The sequence below is a fragment of the Telmatherina bonti genome (genome assembly GCF_933228915.1).
Source record: "Telmatherina bonti genome assembly, chromosome: 6".
Taxonomy (NCBI): Eukaryota; Metazoa; Chordata; class Actinopteri; order Atheriniformes; family Telmatherinidae; genus Telmatherina; species Telmatherina bonti.
The window spans coordinates 3,918,914-3,944,001 of NC_136624.1; the positions used below are offsets into that span (position 1 = coordinate 3,918,914).

Sequence of the window (25,088 nt, forward strand, 5' to 3'; positions counted from 1 at the left end):
CATAAAGAGAATCATCCCATATAGAAACCTGACGCTTCGTTAGTCAATCTGCTGGCGCTCATAAAGAGAATCATCCCATGTAGAAACCTGACGCTTCGTTAGTCAATCTGGTGGCGCTCATAAAGAGAATCATCCCAGGTAGAAACCTGACGCTTCGTTAGTCGATCTGCTGGCGCTCATAAAGAGAATCATCCCAGGTAGAAACCTGCAGCTTCGTTAGTCAATCTGGTGGCGCTCATAAAGAGAATCATCCCAGGTAGAAACCTGCAGCTTCGTTAGTCGATCTGGTGGCGCTCATAAAGAGAATCATCCCATGTAGAAACCTGACGCTTCGTTAGTCAATCTGGTGGCGCTCATAAAGAGAATCATCCCAGGTAGAAACCTGACGCTTCGTTAGTCGATCTGGTGGCGCTCATAAAGAGAATCATCCCAGGTAGAAACCTGACGCTTCGTTAGTCGATCTGCTGGCGCTCATAAAGAGAATCATCCCAGGTAGAAACCTGACGCTTCGTTAGTCGATCTGGTGGCGCTCATAAAGAGAATCATCCCATGTAGAAACCTGACGCTTCGTTAGTCAATCTGGTGGCGCTCATAAAGAGAATCATCCCAGGTAGAAACCTGACGCTTCGTTAGTCAATCTGGTGGCGCTCATAAAGAGAATCATCCCATGTAGAAACCTGACGCTTCGTTAGTCGATCTGCTGGCGCTCATAAAGAGAATCATCCCAGGTAGAAACCTGACGCTTCGTTAGTCGATCTGGTGGCGCTCATAAAGAGAATCATCCCAGGTAGAAACCTGACGCTTCGTTAGTCAATCTGGTGGCGCTCATAAAGAGAATCATCCCAGGTAGAAACCTGACGCTTCGTTAGTCGATCTGGTGGCGCTCATAAAGAGAATCATCCCAGGTAGAAACCTGACGCTTCGTTAGTCGATCTGGTGGCGCTCATAAAGAGAATCATCCCAGGTAGAAACCTGACGCTTCGTTAGTCGATCTGCTGGCGCTCATAAAGAGAATCATCCCAGGTAGAAACCTGACGCTTCGTTAGTCAATCTGGTGGCGCTCATAAAGAGAATCATCCCAGGTAGAAACCTGACGCTTCGTTAGTCGATCTGCTGGCGCTCATAAAGAGAATCATCCCAGGTAGAAACCTGACGCTTCGTTAGTCGATCTGCTGGCGCTCATAAAGAGAATCATCCCAGGTAGAAACCTGCAGCTTCGTTAGTCAATCTGCTGGCGCTCATAAAGAGAATCATCCCAGGTAGAAACCTGACGCTTCGTTAGTCGATCTGCTGGCGCTCATAAAGAGAATCATCCCAGGTAGAAACCTGACGCTTCGTTAGTCGATCTGCTGGCGCTCATAAAGAGAATCATCCCAGGTAGAAACCTGACGCTTCGTTAGTCGATCTGGTGGCGCTCATAAAGAGAATCATCCCATGTAGAAACCTGACGCTTCGTTAGTCAATCTGCTGGCGCTCATAAAGAGAGTCATCCCATGTAGAAACCTGACGCTTCGTTAGTCAATCTGCTGGCGCTCATAAAGAGAATCATCCCATGTAGAAACCTGACGCTTCGTTAGTCGATCTGCTGGCGCTCATAAAGAGAATCATCCCATGTAGAAACCTGACGCTTCGTTAGTCGATCTGCTGGCGCTCATAAAGAGAATCATCCCATGTAGAAACCTGACGCTTCGTTAGTCGATCTGGTGGCGCTCATAAAGAGAATCATCCCATGTAGAAACCTGACGCTTCGTTAGTCGATCTGCTGGCGCTCATAAAGAGAATCATCCCAGGTAGAAACCTGACGCTTCGTTAGTCGATCTGGTGGCGCTCATAAAGAGAATCATCCCAGGTAGAAACCTGACGCTTCGTTAGTCAATCTGCTGGCGCTCATAAAGAGAATCATCCCAGGTAGAAACCTGACGCTTCGTTAGTCAATCTGGTGGCGCTCATAAAGAGAATCATCCCATGTAGAAACCTGACGCTTCGTTAGTCGATCTGGTGGCGCTCATAAAGAGAATCATCCCAGGTAGAAACCTGACGCTTCGTTAGTCAATCTGGTGGCGCTCATAAAGAGAATCATCCCAGGTAGAAACCTGACGCTTCGTTAGTCAATCTGGTGGCGCTCATAAAGAGAATCATCCCAGGTAGAAACCTGACGCTTCGTTAGTCGATCTGCTGGCGCTCATAAAGAGAATCATCCCAGGTAGAAACCTGACGCTTCGTTAGTCAATCTGGTGGCGCTCATAAAGAGAATCATCCCAGGTAGAAACCTGACGCTTCGTTAGTCAATCTGCTGGCGCTCATAAAGAGAATCATCCCAGGTAGAAACCTGACGCTTCGTTAGTCAATCTGCTGGCGCTCATAAAGAGAATCATCCCAGGTAGAAACCTGACGCTTCGTTAGTCGATCTGGTGGCGCTCATAAAGAGAATCATCCCAGGTAGAAACCTGACGCTTCGTTAGTCGATCTGGTGGCGCTCATAAAGAGAATCATCCCAGGTAGAAACCTGACGCTTCGTTAGTCGATCTGGTGGCGCTCATAAAGAGAATCATCCCAGGTAGAAACCTGACGCTTCGTTAGTCGATCTGGTGGCGCTCATAAAGAGAATCATCCCATGTAGAAACCTGACGCTTCGTTAGTCAATCTGGTGGCGCTCATAAAGAGAATCATCCCAGGTAGAAACCTGACGCTTCGTTAGTCGATCTGGTGGCGCTCATAAAGAGAATCATCCCAGGTAGAAACCTGACGCTTCGTTAGTCGATCTGCTGGCGCTCATAAAGAGAATCATCCCAGGTAGAAACCTGACGCTTCGTTAGTCAATCTGGTGGCGCTCATAAAGAGAATCATCCCAGGTAGAAACCTGACGCTTCGTTAGTCAATCTGGTGGCGCTCATAAAGAGAATCATCCCATGTAGAAACCTGACGCTTCGTTAGTCGATCTGGTGGCGCTCATAAAGAGAATCATCCCAGGTAGAAACCTGACGCTTCGTTAGTCGATCTGCTGGCGCTCATAAAGAGAATCATCCCAGGTAGAAACCTGACGCTTCGTTAGTCAATCTGGTGGCGCTCATAAAGAGAATCATCCCATGTAGAAACCTGACGCTTCGTTAGTCGATCTGGTGGCGCTCATAAAGAGAATCATCCCAGGTAGAAACCTGCAGCTTCGTTAGTCGATCTGGTGGCGCTCATAAAGAGAATCATCCCAGGTAGAAACCTGACGCTTCGTTAGTCGATCTGCTGGCGCTCATAAAGAGAATCATCCCAGGTAGAAACCTGACGCTTCGTTAGTCGATCTGCTGGCGCTCATAAAGAGAATCATCCCAGGTAGAAACCTGACGCTTCGTTAGTCGATCTGGTGGCGCTCATAAAGAGAATCATCCCAGGTAGAAACCTGACGCTTCGTTAGTCGATCTGCTGGCGCTCATAAAGAGAATCATCCCAGGTAGAAACCTGACGCTTCGTTAGTCGATCTGCTGGCGCTCATAAAGAGAATCATCCCAGGTAGAAACCTGACGCTTCGTTAGTCAATCTGCTGGCGCTCATAAAGAGAATCATCCCAGGTAGAAACCTGACGCTTCGTCAGTCAATCTGGTGGCGCTCATAAAGAGAATCATCCCAGGTAGAAACCTGACGCTTCGTTAGTCGATCTGCTGGCGCTCATAAAGAGAATCATCCCAGGTAGAAACCTGACGCTTCGTTAGTCGATCTGCTGGCGCTCATAAAGAGAATCATCCCAGGTAGAAACCTGACGCTTCGTTAGTCGATCTGCTGGCGCTCATAAAGAGAATCATCCCAGGTAGAAACCTGACGCTTCGTTAGTCGATCTGCTGGCGCTCATAAAGAGAATCATCCCAGGTAGAAACCTGACGCTTCGTTAGTCGATCTGGTGGCGCTCATAAAGAGAATCATCCCAGGTAGAAACCTGACGCTTCGTTAGTCGATCTGGTGGCGCTCATAAAGAGAATCATCCCAGGTAGAAACCTGACGCTTCGTTAGTCGATCTGCTGGCGCTCATAAAGAGAATCATCCCAGGTAGAAACCTGACGCTTCGTTAGTCGATCTGCTGGCGCTCATAAAGAGAATCATCCCAGGTAGAAACCTGACGCTTCGTTAGTCGATCTGGTGGCGCTCCTAAAGAGAATCATCCCAGGTAGAAACCTGACGCTTCGTTAGTCGATCTGGTGGCGCTCATAAAGAGAATCATCCCAGGTAGAAACCTGACGCTTCGTTAGTCAATCTGCTGGCGCTCATAAAGAGAATCATCCCAGGTAGAAACCTGACGTTTCGTTAGTCAATCTGGTGGCGCTCATAAAGAGAATCATCCCAGGTAGAAACCTGACGCTTCGTTAGTCGATCTGCTGGCGCTCATAACACACAGTTTTTCAGAGGATATAAATAAGTCAAGCGTTGAAGAGACGCTACGTAACATTCTGACTCCACCTCTTCCGTCCCGCTGGATGGTGGGAAGCTGAACCGCCTGCGCCTCGGTGCGAATGAAGACGTTAAAACTCTGCAGAGTGAAGCTGGGTCTAAACGCCACTGTGTGTTTGTCCACAGTTTGTTTATCCACCAGGTGTTTATCCACTGTGTGTTTGTCCACAGGGTGTTTATCCACAGGGTGTTTATCCACCGTGTGTTTTCTCTCAGATGTGAGTCTCAGCAGCGACTTCATCTCAGGTTTCTGCGGTGAAACTGAAGAGGACCACCAGGAAACGCTCTCGCTGATCAGAGAGGTGGGCTACAACGTGGGATTCCTTTTTGCCTACAGCATGCGGAAGGTGAGTTCTCGCCACGCTGCCAAGTGAAAGCCAACCATCAGGTGGTAAAGAGCTGCTGCTTTGTCTTCATGACGTCCAGAAGACGCACGCCTCCCATCGCCTACAGGATAATGTGGCGGCGGCGGTGAAGCAGCGCCGGCTGGAGGAGTGCATCAGCGTGTTCAGAGAGGAAGCTCTGAGGGTCAACACTGTACTGACTGGCAGCACCCAGCTTGTACTGGTGGAGGGGGTGGGTACTGCTCCCAGTCCTCACACACACCGGTGGGGTGGAGACACACAGTTTAGGCTAAACAGGAACAGAAAGTTAATTTTATTTGACTTTGGAACTCTGCATGTGGAGATGGAGGAGGAGTTTGAATGAAATGAAATGAAAACTACTTTATTAATATCAAAGGGAAATTCAACATTGTAGTATATAATAATAACTAGAGGAGGTCTTGTTCTGGAGGCTGCTGGCTGCTGGCAGGAATGATCTTCTGTATCTTTCAGTCTTACATCGGACCTGAAGAAGCCTCTCACTGAACACACTTTGTTGTTTCATCACTGTGTTGTGGAGAGGGTGTGAAGAATCCTCCATCATCTTCATCAGCTTGTGCAGCATTCTTCTTTGGACAATCAGCTCCAGCGGCTCCAGAGTTACTCCAAGCACAGAAGCAGCTTTCTGGATCAGTTTGTTGATTCTCTTCAAGTCTCTGGTTCTGATGCTACTACCCCAGCAGATGCTGCAAAGCTGACTGCACTCTCCACAACAGACTTATAGAAGATATGCAACATCTTGGTGCAGACGTTAAACCATCTCAGCTTCCTTAAGAAGTACAGTCTGCTCTGACCTTTCTTGTAGATGTAGTCAGTGTTGCATTTCCAGTCCAGTTTGTTGTCCAGCTGAACTCCAAGATACTTGTATTCCTCCACCACCTCCACCTCCTCTCCCAGGATGGAAACAGTGCTTTGTTTATTCTTCTTCCTCCTGAAGTCAACAATCATCTCTTTTGTTTTGCTGCTATTTAATATGAGATGATTGTCACCGCACCATTTAACAAACTGACTGACCAGTTCTCTGTACTCTGCTTCTTGTCCATCCCTGATACACCCCACAACTGCAGAGTCATCAGAGTATTTCTGCAGATGACAGGACTCAGAGTTGTACTGGAAGTCTGAGGTGTACAGAGTGAAGAAGAATGGCCAGAGTACAGTTCCTTGTGGTGCACCAGTGCTGCTGACCTCCATCTCAGACACACAACCTTTCAGTCTCACAAACTGGGGTCTGTTTGTGAGGTAGTCATAGATCCAGGTGGTTGTGGAGGTATCCACCTGGAATTTATGGAGCTTCTCACATAACAAAGCAGGCTGAATGGTATTAAAAGCACTGAGAAATGAAAGAACATGACCCTCAGAGTGCTGCCTGAATGGTCCAGATGAGAGTGTGCTCTCTGGAGCAGGTATATGATGGCATCTTCAACCCCAAGTCCATTACGATATGCAAACTGGAATGGGTCCTGAAAGGTGTTTACTTGCTTGTTGAGGAGCCAGTAAGAGTCTCTCCAGGACTTTCATGATGTGAGATGTCAGGGCAACTGGTCTGTAGTCACTTGGTTCAGCTGGTTGTGTTTTTTTAGGCACTGGAACAAGGCAGGAGGTTTTCCACAGCACTGGGACTCTATTTTGTCTCAGACTGGTGTTGAAAAGGTGGTGGAGAATCGGACATAGTTGTTCTGAGCAGGTCCTGAGAACTCTGGGACTGACACCATCTGGACCTGCAGCCTTGTTCTGGTTCAGTTTCTCAAGTTGCTTCTTAACCTGATTGCAGGACACAAACAAGGTGGAGGTCTCAGGATGTCCTGATGTGGAGGGAGATGAAGCTGCAATTCCACCACCCTTTAGCTTTCCGCTGTGTTGTCTACTGCGGTCTGCATGGACCGTTTTAAAGCCCGGTACAGACACATTACAGTCAGGGATGTGTTCATGCAGCCATGTCTCGGTGAAGCACATAATACTGCACTCTCTGTATTCTTTCTGAGACCTTGTTAGCATCTCGAGCTCGTCCGTTTTGTTAGCTAGCGATCTCACATTACCCATGACAACGGTCGGGAGAAATGGTTTAAATCTCCATCTCTTTTTCCTCTGTCTCACTCCCGCTCTGCATCCTCTTCTCTTTCTTTTCAACTCCATCAGGATTTGATGTGTTGTTTCGCTGATCATCCTGATTTGGGAGAGGTTAATAAGTTGATCCCGATTGTAAACAAGTCTTTCGTTGCCATGGAGACTCATCATAACAAGTCTTGAAAGAGCCAAAAATATGCAGAAAAATCTTCCTTGCAGCACACCCTCCAAACCGGCATGAAATCCTCAGAAAAAAAAAAAAACCTAATTCGAGGTAATATCTATGTGAGAAGACTTTGTACTTTAAGAAAAGATCAAGATAGCAAGTCAGAGGTACTACAATCTGCTGCCATCAGACGGCGCAATCTAGAATGGAATGTAAGTTTGTGCTCCTTCTGCCGCTCTGAGGCGGGATGGAGGAGACTTTAGCAGGATTATCTCCTTCACACGGAAAAAAACGAAGATGCTAATTTGTAACTGGGCTTATTGTGAGGAGAAGCAGGTTATTTTCTTTGGTTACTAAGCAACCTTGCTCAGATCTGGTCTCTTATCATTCAGGAGAGTAAAAGGTCGACAGAGGACCTGTGTGGAAGGACAGACGGCAACATGAAGGTGATTTTCCCCAAAGAGGACGTTGCTGTCGGGGCAGCAGGGTCCGGCACCGCACCTATCCGTGCTGGACAGTATGTGCTGGTGAAGGTAGGACGATGTTCACACACTTTTTCTGACAGCTTCACATTTTCTTCTACAAAAGTATTTAGTCCGATTTATTTTACATGTCTGGATGTTAGAAATTCTAATAATACATGAAGCTCTTATTGACGAGAGACTCCAGTCCTCCAGAAAAACACGGGGAAACTCGTCTGAAAGACTCAAAACCAAACTCAAATAAAAACTTAAAGCAGTTATTTAGACATGACAACATCAATGTCCATGTTCCAGCTTCTGATCGTGTTCCACACCGCGAGGTTCAGTATGAAGCAGCATGAGACTGCTGGTTACAGAGACGTCTGTCTTGTCTCTGTGGGACGGAAACGACACGTCTGTCTCGTCTCTGCGGGACGGAAACGACACGTCTGTCTCGTCTCTGCGGGACGGAAACGACACGTCTGTCTCGTCTCTGCGGGACGGAAACGACACGTCTGTCTCGTCTCTGCGGGACGGAAACGACACGTCTGTCTCGTCTCTGTGGGACGGAAACTGCGGGACGGAAACGACACGTCTGTCTCGTCTCTGCGGGACGGAAACGACACGTCTGTCTCGTCTCTGTGGGACGGAAACGACACGTCTGTCTCGTCTCTGTGGGACGGAAACTGCGGGACGGAAACGACACGTCTGTCTCGTCTCTGCAGGACGGAAACGACACGTCTGTCTCGTCTCTGCGGGACGGAAACGACACGTCTGTCTCGTCTCTGCGGGACGGAAACGACACGTCTGTCTCGTCTCTGCGGGACGGAAACGACACGTCTGTCTCGTCTCTGCGGGACGGAAACGACACGTCTGTCTTTTCTGTTGCAGAAACATTAGAAGAAACGGCTCGTAAAAATGTCAGATTCAGCTAAAAGACCAGTTTCCATCTTTTGTCCCCGGTCCGACAGACTGGGACACAAAGTAAAAGAGGAAAAAAATATCTGCAGATCAATAATCCTACCTTTAAAATCATTGATTAGGTAATAAAACAGCTGATAATAACAACATTACAAACCTTCTATTTTAGACTAAAATAAGGACTGAACTTTAAATGACCTTAAATAAATGACAATAAAAAATCATGAGAAGTGATGATAAATGTAAAACGAGAAGATTAAAATCAAACTCTCCAGGCCTGGACGTCCTCGCTGCCAGTGATGGATCATGGCGCGTCCACGTGTTCTCAGCGTACGTTTGGCACATATAGGCATCAAAACATCTTGAAAATGCGCTTTGTGAACGTGTTCCGAGCATTTCCACGTCTCATTCACGACATCTAAACAACACCAACACCTCGGAAACATCTCCGTCCTCGCCTTAGGGGGATCACTCCTATTGGCTGAGGACGCTGGCTGGAACGCCATCAGTCCTTCACTGAGAATAAAAAGCCTCTGATTCGGTGACGTGTTTTTACGGCCGTCCAGCTCGTACATGATCACACATTTCCATTTCATCCAGACTTTATTAGAAAGAGTTTAAACATGAAAGGAGGAAGTCTGTAGATGAGTCAGGGTCCAGAAGACGTCCCGTTGTCCTGCAGCACTCGGTCTGTGTTGATGTTCTCTGGTTTAGATCACGTCGGCCAGCTCGCAGAGCCTGAAGGGTCGAGCCGTCACTCACAGCGTCCTGCGAGGAGCACGATGAGACGCTTTGGACCGGCTTGATGGACACGTGGCTCCAAACACGTCCACGCTTGATGGACACAGCTGACAAACCACGACAGATTTATTGTGTTTTAGTGCAACAGAAAGCTGCTGTCGGAAACGACAGAGGCAGGATGTCTGGTGACTGCCGTAACTTATAATAAAAATGTTCATAAAACTTATTTAAACTGACTAAACTAATGTTTCTGTGTCTGTATTATAAAATTTCTATTTTTATGTAAACTGGAGAATTTGCAGAATAAACAGAGCTGTGGTAGATTTTTTCTGCTGTCTGATTGGTGTCGGGGCGTTTTTATGGGGGAAAACGTGACAGATCACCACATTTAGAGGATCGATGGACAAAGTCAGAAACTTGGAGGGAGAATTTAGCCGGAGTCAGCAGCACAAAGCGCTGAGAGGGGCGAGCAAGCTGTGGGCGGTGAGACGGTGTCCTGCAGAGCGTCTGCTGCTCACACGGGACACGTTGTCTCATCCAATACTCATCTGCTTAATAGAAAAACAGTAGAAAGAAAATAGTAAAATGAAGCTGTTCCTTTAAATGTTCTTGGTCGTGCAGTTATTTATTCTTCTGCTGGTTCAGCGAAGCTTCGCTCTGGAAAGCAGCATCAGTGGAGATCAGCATGTAGGCCTATAAAACACACAGAAAACACACATGTTCAGGTTTCTGCTGACATCTCCATGCAGAGCGAAAATCCCGTCACTTTCTAACCTTCAGGACTTGAAGCTGCGTGTTCATAAGCTTCATCTTCCCAACCTGAGGCAGTGGGCACCCCTTAGAGAGTCGGTCTGTCACGGGAAAGTCCGAAGTTTAATAAGGCACAAAAGTCCTTGGAGGGATTTCTAATACATTTTCTGTCGTTTATAAATGAGTTATTTTCCAAACAAGACATAAAGATAAACACTTGAAAAGAGAATATATGAAGTAAATCTGACTCGCCATTCAGTCTGGGTATCACCACTCCTTTCAGGACCATCTGGAAAATGTTGTCCAGTGAGCCGACCTGTAGGTCAGGACTTAGTTTGAGTTTTACTCGACGGGACTAGAAGTGTGTCGTACCTGTCAGCTCTTACCTGAAACTGTCCGACGTAACTAGTGGCCAGAGTCAGATTCATGCTGTGGAAAAACAGGCAAAATCAGAATCATCCCAACAAGAACCAGTGGAACCAGTTCGGCCGGTTCTTGTGAGCTGGTTTAGAGCAGCCTACTTGTTGAGGGTGACGTTCCCAGTGAGTTTCATACTGCTGACAAACAGATGGGCACTGACGCTGCTCTCCTGCCAACAGAACAATGGTTCAGGAGGTTTTTCTCACATAAAACGATCCGTTCGCTCCGTGACGTACCAGGTTTAGGACGAAAAGCGGGGAAAGTGTGCGGTTGGCTTGGATAGCATAGGCTGTCACCGTGGCCATGGCCTGAACTGTCACATTGTTGGGGTCGAAGGTGATGATGGGAGTTTTCACCGTCTTAACCAGCAGTTTTATCATCAGACCTGGGAACTGCTTGGCAATCTGAAAGATAAATACAGCGATAGATTATTGGAAACCAGCATACATGGTTACCTCCTTTCAACTGGCATGATCCGCTGAATGACCTGGGGAATGAAGAGTCCAAACGTTCTGGTGTTGAGTCGGAAGGGAGACCGTTGTGGAATCTGTGGTGACAAAACAGGAACAAAGTATCAGTACATACGCCTGTACATTCAGTCTAACCCTGACTATGCACCTTGGATGCCCAATATACATATGTGCTAACATGGTATGGTACCCTTGGTTGTGTTGGTACCCTTCCTGGTCTTTTAACTTTGCCAAAGTGGATAAAGATCTTTAACCATACCATGCAGTTACAGCCGCTGGTTGCTAGGGGGCGATATTCCCTGAAACCACCACCAACCCAGGAGAAAGAAGACTGACGGCTTGTTCCCTGCAGGTTAACGCATGGAGCAACAATAGGTTGTTCTCCTGCTGCCATGAGCAACGGACGGAAACCAGATGTCCAACACGTTGCACGACATCCTACATCAGTCGTCTCTCTGGTTCATTTCAGGTTCAGTTTGCGTTCACACTGTCAGTGCAGCAGATCAGTTTGCTTACAGGTGAACTGAGACCCTGGTTTTCAGGAAGACCTCAGTTTGTGTCTTTGACCGGTGCCAGAGGCCGAGCAGCGCCGCTGCGAATGAACTTCTACCGTCTTTGACTGAAGAGACCTGAAGGGACCTCTGCATGAGGAACTGTCTTTAACCTGAACCAGGCGAGCAGGATGAAACGCAAAGCAACAGTTCCTGGCACTAAAGTGTCAGATTTCATAAAGGTTTGTTGTTTAGCAACTCCAACCATTTCATTCATCACAGTGGAACAGATATGTAGAAGAAATATGTGGAACAGATATGAAGGAACGGATGTGTGGAACAGACATAGAGGAACAGGTATGCAGAACAGATATGAAGGAATGGATATGTGGAACAGACATAGAGGAACAGATATGAAGGAATGGATATGTGGAACAGGTATGCGGAACAGATATGAAGGAATGGATATGTGGAACAGACATAGAGGAACAGGTATGCGGAACAGATATGAAGGAATGGATATGTGGAACAGACATAGAGGAACAGGTATGCGGAACAGATATGAAGGAATGGATATGTGGAACAGACAGAGGAACAGGTATGCGGAACAGATATGAAGGAATGGATATGTGGAACAGACATAGAGGAACAGGTATGCGGAACAGATATGAAGGAATGGATATGTGGAACAGACATAGAGGAACAGGTATGCGGAACAGATATGAAGGAATGGATATGTGGAACAGACATAGAGGAACAGGTATGCGGAACAGATATGAAGGAATGGATATGTGGAACAGACATAGAGGAACAGGTATGCGGAACAGATATGAAGGAATGGATATGTGGAACAGACATAGAGGAACAGGTATGCGGAACAGATATGAAGGAATGGATATGTGGAACAGACATAGAGGAACAGGTATGCGGAACAGATATGAAGGAATGGATATGTGGAACAGACATAGAGGAACAGGTATGCGGAACAGATATGAAGGAACGGATGTGTGGAACAGACATAGAGGAACAGGTATGCGGAACAGATATGAAGGAACGGATGTGTGGAACAGACATAGAGGAACAGGTATGTGGAACAGATATGAAGGAACGGATATGTGGAACAGACATAGAGGAACAGGTATGCGGAACAGATATGAAGGAATGGATATGTGGAACAGACATAGAGGAACAGGTATGCGGAACAGATATGAAGGAATGGATATGTGGAACAGACATAGAGGAACAGGTATGCGGAACAGATATGAAGGAATGGATATGTGGAACAGACATAGAGGAACAGGTATGCGGAACAGATATGAAGGAATGGATATGTGGAACAGACATAGAGGAACAGGTATGCGGAACAGATATGAAGGAATGGATATGTGGAACAGACATAGAGGAACAGGTATGCGGAACAGATATGAAGGAATGGATATGTGGAACAGACATAGAGGAACAGGTATGCGGAACAGATATGAAGGAATGGATATGTGGAACAGACATAGAGGAACAGGTATGCGGAACAGATATGAAGGAATGGATATGTGGAACAGACATAGAGGAACAGGTATGCGGAACAGATATGAAGGAATGGATATGTGGAACAGACATAGAGGAACAGGTATGCGGAACAGATATGAAGGAATGGATATGTGGAACAGACATAGAGGAACAGGTATGCGGAACAGATATGAAGGAATGGATATGTGGAACAGACATAGAGGAACAGGTATGCGGAACAGATATGAAGGAACGGATGTGTGGAACAGACGTAGAGGAACAGATATGAAGGAACGGATGTGTGGAACAGACATAGAGGAACAGGTATGTGGAACAGATATGAAGGAACGGATGTGTGGAACAGACATAGAGGAACAGGTATGTGGAACAGATATGAAGGAACGGATGTGTGGAACAGACATAGAGGAACAGGTATGTGGAACAGATATGAAGGAATGGATATGTGGAACAGACATAGAGGAACAGGTATGCGGAACAGATATGAAGGAACGGATGTGTGGAACAGACATAGAGGAACAGATATGAAGGAACGGATGTGTGGAACAGACATAGAGGAACAGGTATGTGGAACAGATATGAAGGAACGGATGTGTGGAACAGACATAGAGGAACAGGTATGTGGAACAGATATGAAGGAACGGATGTGTGGAACAGACATAGAGGAACAGGTATGTGGAACAGATATGTGGATAAAACATGGATGTGACGAGGAATCAAAACTTTTAAAATAAAAAAATGAAAACATATTGATCGTCTGGTTTTCTCTAACCAGCCGGCTGTTTTACATTCTGTCAGAACAGGTTTCCTGGATGCAGCCTACCATGTCATCTGTGATGTACAAGCTAAGCGCTCCGGCTTTGTTGTAGACGAAGGCTGCAGAGTTGGCAGTGAATTCGGATATGCCTATGTACAGCATGTTATTGGTCTGGGGGGGCAGGGAAAAGGGGGTGGGAGAAAACGGGGGTTCTTGATGCTTCCCAATGTTGTAGAATTCACCCTGAGAGCAGAAAAACAATGACTGATTAAAAACTGCATCTATAAATCTAATAAAAAATCTGTAAGTGTTCATAGTTCTCCACCTTTAAACTAAGATCTATTGAAGAGTTAGAAACTGTCGGTGACGCCACCATGGAGTATTCAATCTCAGCGTACTGGTCCACTTTGGCAACAACTGCGGTAAGATGGAAGATTCTCTTAACCCTCCGTAGCAGTAAAACATCTTAATGGTTCACTTATCAGGAGGTCTTACCATTTAGTGTTTTCAGCAGGGGGTTTAAACGGGATGTAGCGTCAGCCACCAAAGGGCAAATCTGCAACAGAACAAAGGAGCACTGTTTCCAGATTCCAAAATAAAAGACTGTCGAATTTCACCATAAATTAAAGAATGGAAAAACACATGCTTAAAGCCCAACACACGTGCTGCATGCAGAGGTTCCTAATGTCTCCGTCTGGAACTCTTCACAGTTATTCTCCATAGAGAAGTACTTACTGGTTTCAATTGTCATGAAGCAATCATAGAAAGTCACATGAGATCACTGTGAGGACAATTTTCCAGCCGCTAATTTCATTAGTCTGGAAAATTTGCGAAGCATAAAGCAGAAGAGAAGCTTGAGTGACTGCAGCGAATGGATGAGGTGTTTTTCAATCAACCAGTGGAAGTGAACAGAACTGTAATCTACAACATAGTTAACAAACTCAATCGACCTAAAACTGACAGAACGAAGAAGAAACAGGACAGATGGCCAAAGTTTATTACATAATAATTAATCTCTGCTGTCATGATGCTGCACAGGACAAGTGAAAATAGGAAACTAATTATGGCCGTATTGATACTCCAGTCCAGTCATACCTTGACATCTGCTGGTCAAAATATGGTATTTTGTACTTTTTTAAAATGACATGATACAACAATATCAATACAAAACATGCTATTGTTTCTTTTACTTCTGAAAGTTTTAGGGTATAAAACTAGATGTGCGAACCAGCCACGGTGTATTCCACTGTTTTCTGTCACATGAGAATACTCCATCAATGTCATGATATGATTATGCCCTTTTTAAATATTTTACTGATTAATCCAGGTTCCGATGCATGGTTTTATTAATATGCTTTTTATATATTAAATTTAAGAAACTTGAAAAATATTAAGTTGAAGCCTAATTATTTAGAATTTAATCTAATTTTTATTTAAATTATTTATTAAACTTTCATTTATTCATTCCTTTTCTATACTGCTCCAGAGTGTCGGGGAGCTGGAATCTCACCAGGTGAGAGGCAGGTACACCTGGACAGGTCTCCAGTCCATCACAGGTTTTATTTATTCATTCTGTTTTCAAATCATTTATAAGCATTTCTTACAAATGTTTATGTTCAAGAGATTTATGTGTATTTTATTTTGCGCTTGCAATAAAGTTGTTATTGGACACATTTCAGTAAAGCAATGCTATAAATACCAATGAAAAAGTACCATCGACTAATAAAGTCAAGACAAGAGGAAATATTTTAGTAACGAAACAGATAGACAGACATACATACAGATAGACAGACATACAGACATACATACAGATAGACAGACATACACACATACATACAGATAGACAGACATACAGACATACATACAGATAGACAGACATACACACATACATACAGATAGACAGACATACACACATACATACAGATAGACATACAGATAGACAGACATACATACAGATAGACAGACATACAGACATACATACAGATAGACATACAGATAGACATACATACATACAGATAGACAGACAGATAGACATACATACATACACACCGACAGATAAACAAACAGACAGACATACCTATAGACATACATAGAGATAGACATACAGACAGACAGACAGTCGTCATTATCTGTAACAGATATTAATATTTACACTGACATAATTTTCTTTTTATTTCTAGGAAATTTCACTGAAGTCTGTTGTCAAACCTCTGTAATGTTTTCCGTTAAAGGACGTTGCTATGGAAACCAAATCGTTGTGTTTGTGTCAGCATTGCTGTGTAAACAGCGCCTTATTGTAGCAGCCATCAGATGGGGAGGTGTTGAGGTTTTCTAAACTTTAGCGTATGTTCCTGAGGACAGATACATATTCCAGTTTACAAAGTGAGTTTCCTCATTTCTAGCAGTAGATCACATGAAAAAGAAGATAAACCAACAGATCTGACCCAGTTGGAAGGCGTCCATTCCTTATCAACGTAGTTTTATAATCCTGCTTAAATTTGGCTTTCCTTCTGCTCTCATTGGGTTCTGTTCCTGTCGTCTGGGTTTACCAACCACAGGGACAGTTTTCAGAAAGTCAGGCTACTTTGAAAATATTCCTAAAGCTAAAACTTTGGAGAAATTTGTTTGAACCCGTCAGTCAGTCAAACTTCGGGAAATATCTCCCAAAAAGCAGAAACGTTTCCTGCTCACGTACCACCGCATTTTTACTGAGAAAGCACAGATCCTCAAAGTATCAGTAATGTTAGGAGTTATGACTTTAATGAGATGTATCAGTCGAAGATACTTTCCCGACTCATTTTTTATCCTTTGTTCCAGCAGGTTTTGCAACTTCATTCATGAAATCAGGAAAGTATCTGTAGGAGCCATAAATGTAGTTTATGTTGGGAATCACTGGTGGATGGTTGATGTTATATTGTTGTCATGGTGATGTGAATTGGGGTCAGGTGGATGTGGATCGGTATAGGGCTGAGGAGTTAAAAGGGCACTGTCAGCCAGTCACTTGGGTTTTTGCTAGAGAGGAGGGCTGGGAAGCTGTAATTTTTGTTGACCGCTCTAGATACATACTTGACGTTGCACACTGTGACATATTATGCTGGTGAAATAACATCGTACCCGATCATCAGGCAGTATTTGTAACAGTTTCAATAAATAAATCCACGATATCTGCGACCTATGTGCGTCATTTATGGGAACCACCAACAGCGCGTCAAACAAATAGACCGGACCCAGTCGTCGCCTCAGTAGCAACTGTGGAAGTCGCTACATCTTTTAGTCAACAAAAAAACGTCAATCTACAAAAGAATCATCGCAAGCAGCATCAGATCACAGAAACCAGGAAGACGCCAAGTAAGTGCGGATCTGAAGGAGAGCGCGCGTAAAGCGGCCACTCCAGACATCTTCATAAGGAGCGCAGGTAAGCCTACCTGTGGATGTCTGTGTCAGACTGTGTGAAAAGCAAGCCACACATCGTTAAACGACGGAGTATCTCCGGGGGAGAATAAAGGTACGAATGTTGGATAAGCTGCTGGATGTTTTGCGCTGGCTGCGCTCTATGATTAAACTCCGCACTTCGCCTCTTTAAATGCGCTGCTTGGATGATGTTTAAAGGACAATAAAGATGCCGCTCTGTTGAATGGAATTATGACTGTTGTTGCCCACAGGGGATGCAATTGTTCAATGAAAACTTAAGAGGAAAAGAAGAAAAAACAAAGGAATCATGAGTCAAATAGGTGGTGGTGCAGCCCTGTCTGCTGACGTGGACTATGTGGAAAAGAGGGAAAGCAAACTCACTGAAAAGGCTTTGTTCAATAAAATAGCAAATTTACAAGATGACCGCAAAAGTGTTGTCAATAAAATTAAAGGATTAATACCAAAAATGAAAGAACTCATGAAAGAAAATGAAAATCTTGCAGAAATAAAACAGAACATGGGGAATTTAAAGGTTTTCTGTGAGAAGGCCTCTGTTTTACACAATGAATTGCTGCTTATGATGCCTGAGGAGGAAATCACAAAACAAGAAGAATGGTTTTCAAGTATCATGAAATACAGCAATGCATTTTTAAAGGACACTGAAAACTGGATAAGTGAACAGGAACAAAACCCAGCTGTTTCTATACAGCAACTGGATCAAGAAAGAAGTGCAACAAATTTCCCATCAAAGTCAGCAATAGAAAAGGAGGATGATATCAAGCCAAGTGACAGTGTTTCAAATGTTGGAAGCTATAAAACCTCTTCATCAAGATCCTCAACATCTTCTGCTCGTCTGGTGGCTGAAGGTGAGTTGGCAGCTTTAACCATTAAGCAGACACTTCTGAATGAAAAACATGCACTTGAAGAAGAGGAAGAGCGACTGCGCAAAAGAAAGAAAAAGCTACAACTGGATGCTGAAATAGCTGAAAAAATGGCAAAACTTAATGTCTTTAAAACTCAAAGCACAATAAGCAGGAAAGGATCATCAAAGGTTTCAGACGGAATGAATTCCTACCTTGAAAATGAACAAGTGAAACAGCCACTCAATGCTAACGCAAATGAATTCATCCCTCTCCTTCGTCCAAATCAAAGTACAGCAACTACTGCTGAAATTAATCTTGGAGCCAAACAGAAAAGTAAACAAGAACCAGTGAGGACTGAATTTCCTTCAAATAATCATCCTCATTCATATTCTGCAATTCATCCAATCTCACCTGATCAACATGGACAAAATAAATTTCATGCAGATGCTGGTGCACAGCTGGAACCACAAGGTGATGTCATTGGAGTCATGAGGAAACAAAATGAAATAACAGCACTCTTGATCCAACAGCAAGGACTTTCAGTGCTTCCAAAAAGAGAAATTCCAATGTGTGATGGAGATGCACTTCATTATCATTCATTTATTAAAGCTTTTGAGAATGGAGTTGAGCACAACACAAACAACAACTGTGATCGTTTATATTTTCTGGAACAACATACAAAAGGCCATGCAAAGGAATTGGTAAGGAGCTGTCAACACATAAACCCAGATCGTGGCTATTTCAAAGCAAAATCGTTGTTAAAGGAACACTATGGCAACGAACAGAAGGTGGTAGCCGCTTATATGGACAAAGCTCTTTCATGGCCTCAGATAAAAACAGAGGATGTAAAAGCTCTTCAGAACTACAGTCTCTTCCTCAGAGGATGCTGTAATGCTATGGAGGACGTGCAGTATCTTCACGACTTGGACATGCCATCCAACATGGTTAACATCATTAAAAAACTTCCATATAAATTCAGAGACCGATGGAGGAGTCACGTCTGTGAACTACAGGAGAAACACCAAAGAAGAGCCAAATTTACAGACATTGCAGATTTCATTGAAAAACAAATAAGGATTCTGACAGATCCTGTGTTCGGTGATATACAAGATTGTCCTTCTTCATCACAAACTAAAGGAATGAATAAACCTAAATTCCAGAATCAACCAGGAAATAGAGGAACTAGCTTTGCCACCAGTGTGCAACCTGTGGAGAACAAATCTCAGTCTGTGAAAAGGGAAAAGGAGACCAGTCAAAGTGGAAGAAAAATGTGCATTTGTTGTGGAGGAGGACACCAGCTGGATGTATGTGCACAGTTGGGAAGAATGGCACACGAGAAGAAAATAACCTTCTTAAAGGGAAATGGCCTCTGTTTTGGCTGTTTGTGTATAGGACACATCAGTAAAGATTGTCGCAAAAGGATTTCCTGTTCCAAGTGTAGCCGGAAGCATCCCACTATCCTCCATAAAGAATATGCATTATTGGAACAGACTGATAGGAACACACAGCCACATGTGGACAGCACGTTGATGTCAAGGGGCTGGAGACCAGGAATGTAAACTGCATATTGTACCAGTCCAAGTAAAGTCAAAGAAAGGGAACAAAATTATAACAACATATGCCTTCTTGGACCAGGGGAGCACAGCAGTTTTTTGCACTGAAGGCCTGATGCACAAGCTAGATCTAGTGGGAAGGGAAGGAAATATTCTCCTTAGAACCATGGGACAAGAAAGAGTTGTGAGCAGTAACACAGTGTTGGGACTGGAAGTAGCAGCACTTGTCGGAGATGAGTTTCTGGAGCTGCCAAAGGTCTACACGCAGGAATCCATGCCTGGTCATCCAGGAAATATAACAACAAAAGAGGATATTAAGAAATGGCCACATCTAAAACACATCAATTTGCCTTGGAATTGAACTTCTAATTGGAACTAATATCCCCAGGGCTCTGGAACCATTAGAGGTGGTGTGCAGTGTTGATGGTGGACCATATACTGTAAGGACTAGACTGGGCTGGACAGTCAATGGACCACTTTCAGGAGACTGTGGAAAGACCATTAATCAGGATAAGCCATGCATAACAGTCAATAGAGTTTCTGTTGCCAATTTGGATGAGCTTTGGCAGCAACAGTTTAAAAATGACTTTCCAGAGAGCAAAATTGATGAGAAGCCTGGAATGTCAAGAGAAGATCAGAGATTTCTGGAACTCGTCACAAAATCTGCCAGACAGGTGATTGGACATTTCCAGATTGCATTACCTTTACGGAATTCTCCCATCAATATGCCAAATAACAAAAGGTTGTTCCACAACGTTTAAGCCTTCTGAAAAGGAGATTTCAGAGGGATGCACTATTTTGTTCTGAATACATCACGTTCATGAATGATCTTTTGGCTAAAGGTTATGCAGAGAAGGTGCCTGATGAAGAGCTGGATCGTAGTGATGGCAAAGTGTGGTATGTACCACACCATGGTGTTTACCATCCCACCAAAGGAAAAATCAGGGTCGTGTTTGACTGTGGAGCTAGTTACCAGGGTACCTCTTTGAACACCCAACCAACAGGGACCTGATCTCACTAGCTCACTAATAGGAGTCATCACACGATTCAGGAAGGAGCCTGTTGTCATCATGGGTGATATTGAGTCTATGTTCCATCAAGTTTTGGTCCCACCCAATGATGCAGATCTGTTGAGGTTCCTATGGTGGCCAAAGGGTGATGTGGAACAACCACCATCTGAGTATCGGATGAGAGTACATCTGTTCGGTGCAACATCATCACCTAGTTGTGCTAACTTCGCACTCAGAAAGTGTGCTGAGGACTTTGGACATCTCTACAGTGAGGAAACTGTGAATAAACTATTGCACTGTTTTTATGTAGATGATTGTCTTGTATCAGTAGAAACGGAGGAGGAAGCAGTTTCATTATGTCAAGAGTTGGTCTCTCTGTGCTCTAAGGGAGGATTTTCTTTAACCAAGTGGATGAGCAACAGACCTGAAGTGCTGAAAAACATCCCAGAAAGCCACAAAGCTAAAGGTATGGAGGAGCTGAACATGGAGCTGGATTCACCTGTCTTAGAGAGAGTTCTGGGTGTGCAATGGAGCATAAAATCAGACTCCTTCAGGTCTTTGTGGCAAACCGGGTCTCACAGATCCTAAAGGTCTCATCTGCTGCACAATGGAGATATGTGGACACTGCAAGTAATCCAGCAGATATAGCCTCAAGAGGTGTGAAAGTGGACACATTCATGAGTGATACCATGTGGTTGTCAGGACCTCAGTTTCTTCAACATTCTGAGAGTGAGTGGCCTGTCAATCCAGACGACATCCATCAGCTGCCCCCAGATGATCCTGAGGTAAAAACAGTTGGCGCACTGAATGTTGTGCAGACTGAAGAAGATCCTGTGACACGCCTGTTTGAGTACTTTTCCTCCTGGACAAACCTAAAGAAATTTGTGGCCTGGATTTTAAGGCTTAAAGATTTACTTGTGTCCCAAGTAAGAAAGAAGAAACAATTACAACGGATCCTATCACATTCTGATGTCGGCAAAGAACAACTGGAATCTTCTGTGAAAGAACCGCTAACCAACATCAACATTTCACGTTCAAGATCGCACTGAAAGACAGACCACTTACCAGAAGGGGAATCCTCTCAATCATCAGTTCTATCTATGATCCTCTTGGGATGCTGAGCCCTGTGGTTTTAACTGCCAAGAAGATCTTAAGAGACTTGTGCAGGACGGATATTGGCTGGGATGACATTGTGCCAGAACCATTCTGTGAAGATGGCTGAAATGGCTGCAGCAGCTCCACTCATTGGACAGGTTTGAGGTCAGTAGATGTCTGAAACCTGCAGGATTTGGAGAAATCACGAGAGCCCAGTTGCATCATTTCTGTGACGCCAGTGAAGATGGGTATGGGACAGTGACGTATTTCCTGTCTGAGAACTATTGCTCAAAGCTACACTGTGCATTTGTGATGGGAAAGGCTCGTGTTGCTCCTCTCAAGTCGGTCACAATCCCCAGAATGGAGCTCATTGCTGCAACAATGGCCAGCCGACTTGATGTGCTCTGGAAGAAAGAGTTACAAATGGACCTTATGAGCTCTGTCTTCTGGACAGACAGTGCTTCTGTTCTAAAATACATCAGGAATGAGACTTCACGGTTCAAGGTCTTTGTGGCAAACCGGGTCTCACAGATCCTAAAGGTCTCATCTGCTGCACAATGGAGATATGTGGACACTGCAAGTAATCCAGCAGATATAGCCTCAAGAGGTGTGAAAGTGGACACATTCATGAGTGATACCATGTGGTTGTCAGGACCTCAGTTTCTTCAACATTCTGAGAGTGAGTGGCCTGTCAATCCAGACAACATCCATCAGCTGCCCCCAGATGATCCTGAGGTAAAAACAGTTGGCGCACTGAATGTTGTGCAGACTGAAGAAGATCCTGTGACACGCCTGTTTGAGTACTTTTCCTCCTGGACAAACCTAAAGAAATTTGTGGCCTGGATTTTAAGGCTTAAAGATTTACTTGTGTCCCAAGTAAGAAAGAAGAAACAATTACAACGGATCCTATCACATTCTGATGTCGGCAAAGAACAACTGGAATCTTCTGTGAAAGAACCGCTAACCAACATCAAAAGGAAAACTGTGTTAAGAAGTCTTTCAGTGGAAGAGCTGGACAGAGCTGAGTGTGCCATCGTTAAGTTCAGCCAGAGAAAGGGATTTCCTGAGGAACTATCCCACCTGGAAAAGGGACAGCTCATTGTGAAATCCAGCCATCTTCGTAAGCTCTGCCCACAGTTGCAAGATGGAATTATGAGAGTCGGCGGCAGGCTCAGTAGGTCATCAATGCCTGTTGAGGTGAAACATCCCATAATACTTGCAAAGGATCAACACATCTCAGAGCTTTTGCTTAGACACATCCATCAGGAGGTGGGACATGGTGGTCGGAACCACATGGTGTCTAAGCTGAGGGAAAGGTATTGGATGATTGGGGTCTGTACAGCCATAAGGAGGGTGCTCTCTAAATGTATGGTCTGTCGACGTCTAAGCGCCCTGCCAGTGAACCAACAGATGGCAGACTTGCCCAATGACAGAATCGTTCCAGATGAACCTCCATTCACTCGAATGGGAGTTGACTACTTTGGACCCTTTTGAAATAAAGAGCAGGAGGAGCATTGTGAAGAGATATGGGGTCATCTTTACCTGCCTTGCAATCAGAGCTGTTCACACTGAAGTTGCTTCATCGTTGGATACTGATTCTTTCATTAATGCACTCCGACGCTTTATTGCGAGAAGAGGTCAGGTTCGTGAACTACGTTCCGATAATGGAACCAACTTCATAGGAGCAGAACGTGAATTGAGGACTGCGATTAAAGAATGGAATCAGGTGAAAGTGAATGATGTCCTTCTGCAGAAAGGAGTTAAATGGAGCTTCAATCCACCTGCAGGCTCACATCATGGAGGAACTTGGGAACGATTGATTAGGTCAATTCGAAAGGTGCTTAATTCCCTTTTGAAAGTGCAAAATCTGGATGAAGAGAGTCTTCATACGGTCCTGTGTGAGGTTGAAGCCATCCTCAACAGCCGACCAATAACTAAAGCCTCCTTGGATCCAAATGACCTGGAAGCTTTAACTCCGAATCACCTTCTTCTGTTAAAGACCTCACCATCTGTTCCACCAGGAGTATTCCAACCCACAGATGTGTACACACATAGGAGGTGGAAACAAGTCCAATACATGTCTGACTTGTTTTGGAAAAGATGGGTAAAGGAATATCTACTGGAACAACAGGAGTGTCAGCGTTGGGCAGGAGTGAAGAGGAACCTCGCCGTGGGAGATCTTGTTCTTATCATGGACCATTCTGCACCTCGTAACTCGTGGCCAATGGGACGAGTGATGGACACTTTTCCAGATCGAAGAGGATTTGTTCGTCGAGTTCGTATCAAGACTCAGACCAGCTGTCTGGACCGACCCATCACAAAACTGTGTTTGCTGCAGGAAGCAGATAACAGTTGAACTTTTGGACTTTATATGGTCAGACTTTGACTGTGTCTGGACTCTTTAGATTCTTTTGGTTTTTTGTTGTTGTTGTTATCATGTTTTCTTGGATAAGAAGATGGACTCTAAATTAAGTTAAAAGATCTCATTGGGTAATAATGACAGATTGCTTAATGATTTTGGTTTGTTGTTGTGTTTTTTTTTTTTTTGCATGTATTTATGTCTCCTATTTGTTTTAATATGGTTGATTATTATGTGACATCACTATAATAAGGGGCTGGTGTGTAGGAGTCATAAATGTAGTTTATGTTGGGAATTATCACTGGTGGATGGTTGATGTTATATTGTTGTCATGGTGCTATGAATTGCGGTCACATGGATGTGGATCGGTATAGGGCTGAGGAGTTAAAAGGGCACTGTCAGCCAGTCACTCAGGGTTTTTGCTAGAGAGGAGGGCTGGGAAGCTGTAATTTTTGTTGACCGCTCTAGATACACATTTGACGTTGCACACTGTGACATATTATGCTGGTGAAATAACATCGTACCCGATCATTAGGCAGTATTTGTAACAGTTTCAATAAATAAATCCACGATATCTGCGACCTATGTGCGTCATTTATGGGAACCACCAACAGCGCGTCAAACAAATAGACCGGTCCCAGTTGTCGCCTCAGTAGCAACTGTGGAAGTCGCTACAGTATCGAAAGCAGAGGCGTACATCAGTACGGACACTTTCACACCAGCCTTTTTTGATCTGAATCCTCATCCGTTTCCTCATATGAACGCACCAAATGAATTCTGATTTGGACCAAAGAAGCGACTCGATCCGTCTACAAACGCAGGTCTCAGTCCGTTTGAAACGGACCAAACACAGGAAGCGGACTACAAAACAAGTCATTTCCTGCATTTGGCATAGCATTGCATTTTGGGTCAATACATAGCGATGGTGTTAAGGGTCCTCTGCCTCGTCTGGTGTTTATGGAGGAAATAGTTTTCTTCTTCACGCCGGTCTTGTCCTCTCTTCTGCTAAATAGTAGTGCAGCGCCACCTCTGGTGGAAATGGGGCTATATTTTCTAATGGTTTGGCTGGTTTGACCAAAGTGCAGCATGAACACGATCTCGGTCGCCATGGATACACCCCCCTACAGCTGAGCCATCCCCCAATCGACTCTAGTGGAGCATCCTGGTGGACTATCTCTATGTTTAAAGGTGTTGTGTCAGGAAGGACGGTCCGTGTCTTAG

The 25,088-nt window shown here is 44.5% G+C and overlaps 3 protein-coding genes across 3 annotated transcripts in view; 2 read left to right on the forward strand and 1 right to left on the reverse strand.

Annotated features, from left to right (window-relative positions):
- The window catches only part of cdk5rap1 (CDK5 regulatory subunit associated protein 1), a gene marked incomplete at its 5' end in the record, with an annotated part of 29,703 nt that extends 20,233 nt beyond the window's left edge, over window positions 1–9,470 (forward strand). Inside the window, 4 exons of the mRNA XM_079242840.1 lie at window positions 4,648–4,778; window positions 4,858–5,007; window positions 7,437–7,577; window positions 9,141–9,470. Of these exons, the coding sequence (XP_079098966.1) occupies window positions 4,648–4,778; window positions 4,858–5,007; window positions 7,437–7,577; window positions 9,141–9,212 (494 nt within the window). The 3' untranslated portion in view covers window positions 9,213–9,470. The remainder of the gene's footprint in view (window positions 1–4,647; window positions 4,779–4,857; window positions 5,008–7,436; window positions 7,578–9,140) is intronic.
- Window positions 1–25,088, forward strand: part of rpn2 (ribophorin II) — a 265,425-nt gene that overhangs the window by 39,940 nt on the left and 200,397 nt on the right. The window lies entirely within an intron of this gene.
- The window catches only part of LOC306756827 (bactericidal permeability-increasing protein-like), a gene marked incomplete at its 5' end in the record, with an annotated part of 16,685 nt that continues 1,111 nt past the window's right edge, over window positions 9,515–25,088 (reverse strand). The window contains 10 exons of the mRNA XM_079241705.1: window positions 9,515–9,860; window positions 9,942–10,018; window positions 10,170–10,233; window positions 10,304–10,346; window positions 10,439–10,506; window positions 10,574–10,741; window positions 10,825–10,884; window positions 13,643–13,819; window positions 13,902–13,993; window positions 14,072–14,132. Of these exons, the coding sequence (XP_079097831.1) occupies window positions 9,789–9,860; window positions 9,942–10,018; window positions 10,170–10,233; window positions 10,304–10,346; window positions 10,439–10,506; window positions 10,574–10,741; window positions 10,825–10,884; window positions 13,643–13,819; window positions 13,902–13,993; window positions 14,072–14,132 (882 nt within the window). The 3' untranslated portion in view covers window positions 9,515–9,788. The remainder of the gene's footprint in view (window positions 9,861–9,941; window positions 10,019–10,169; window positions 10,234–10,303; window positions 10,347–10,438; window positions 10,507–10,573; window positions 10,742–10,824; window positions 10,885–13,642; window positions 13,820–13,901; window positions 13,994–14,071; window positions 14,133–25,088) is intronic.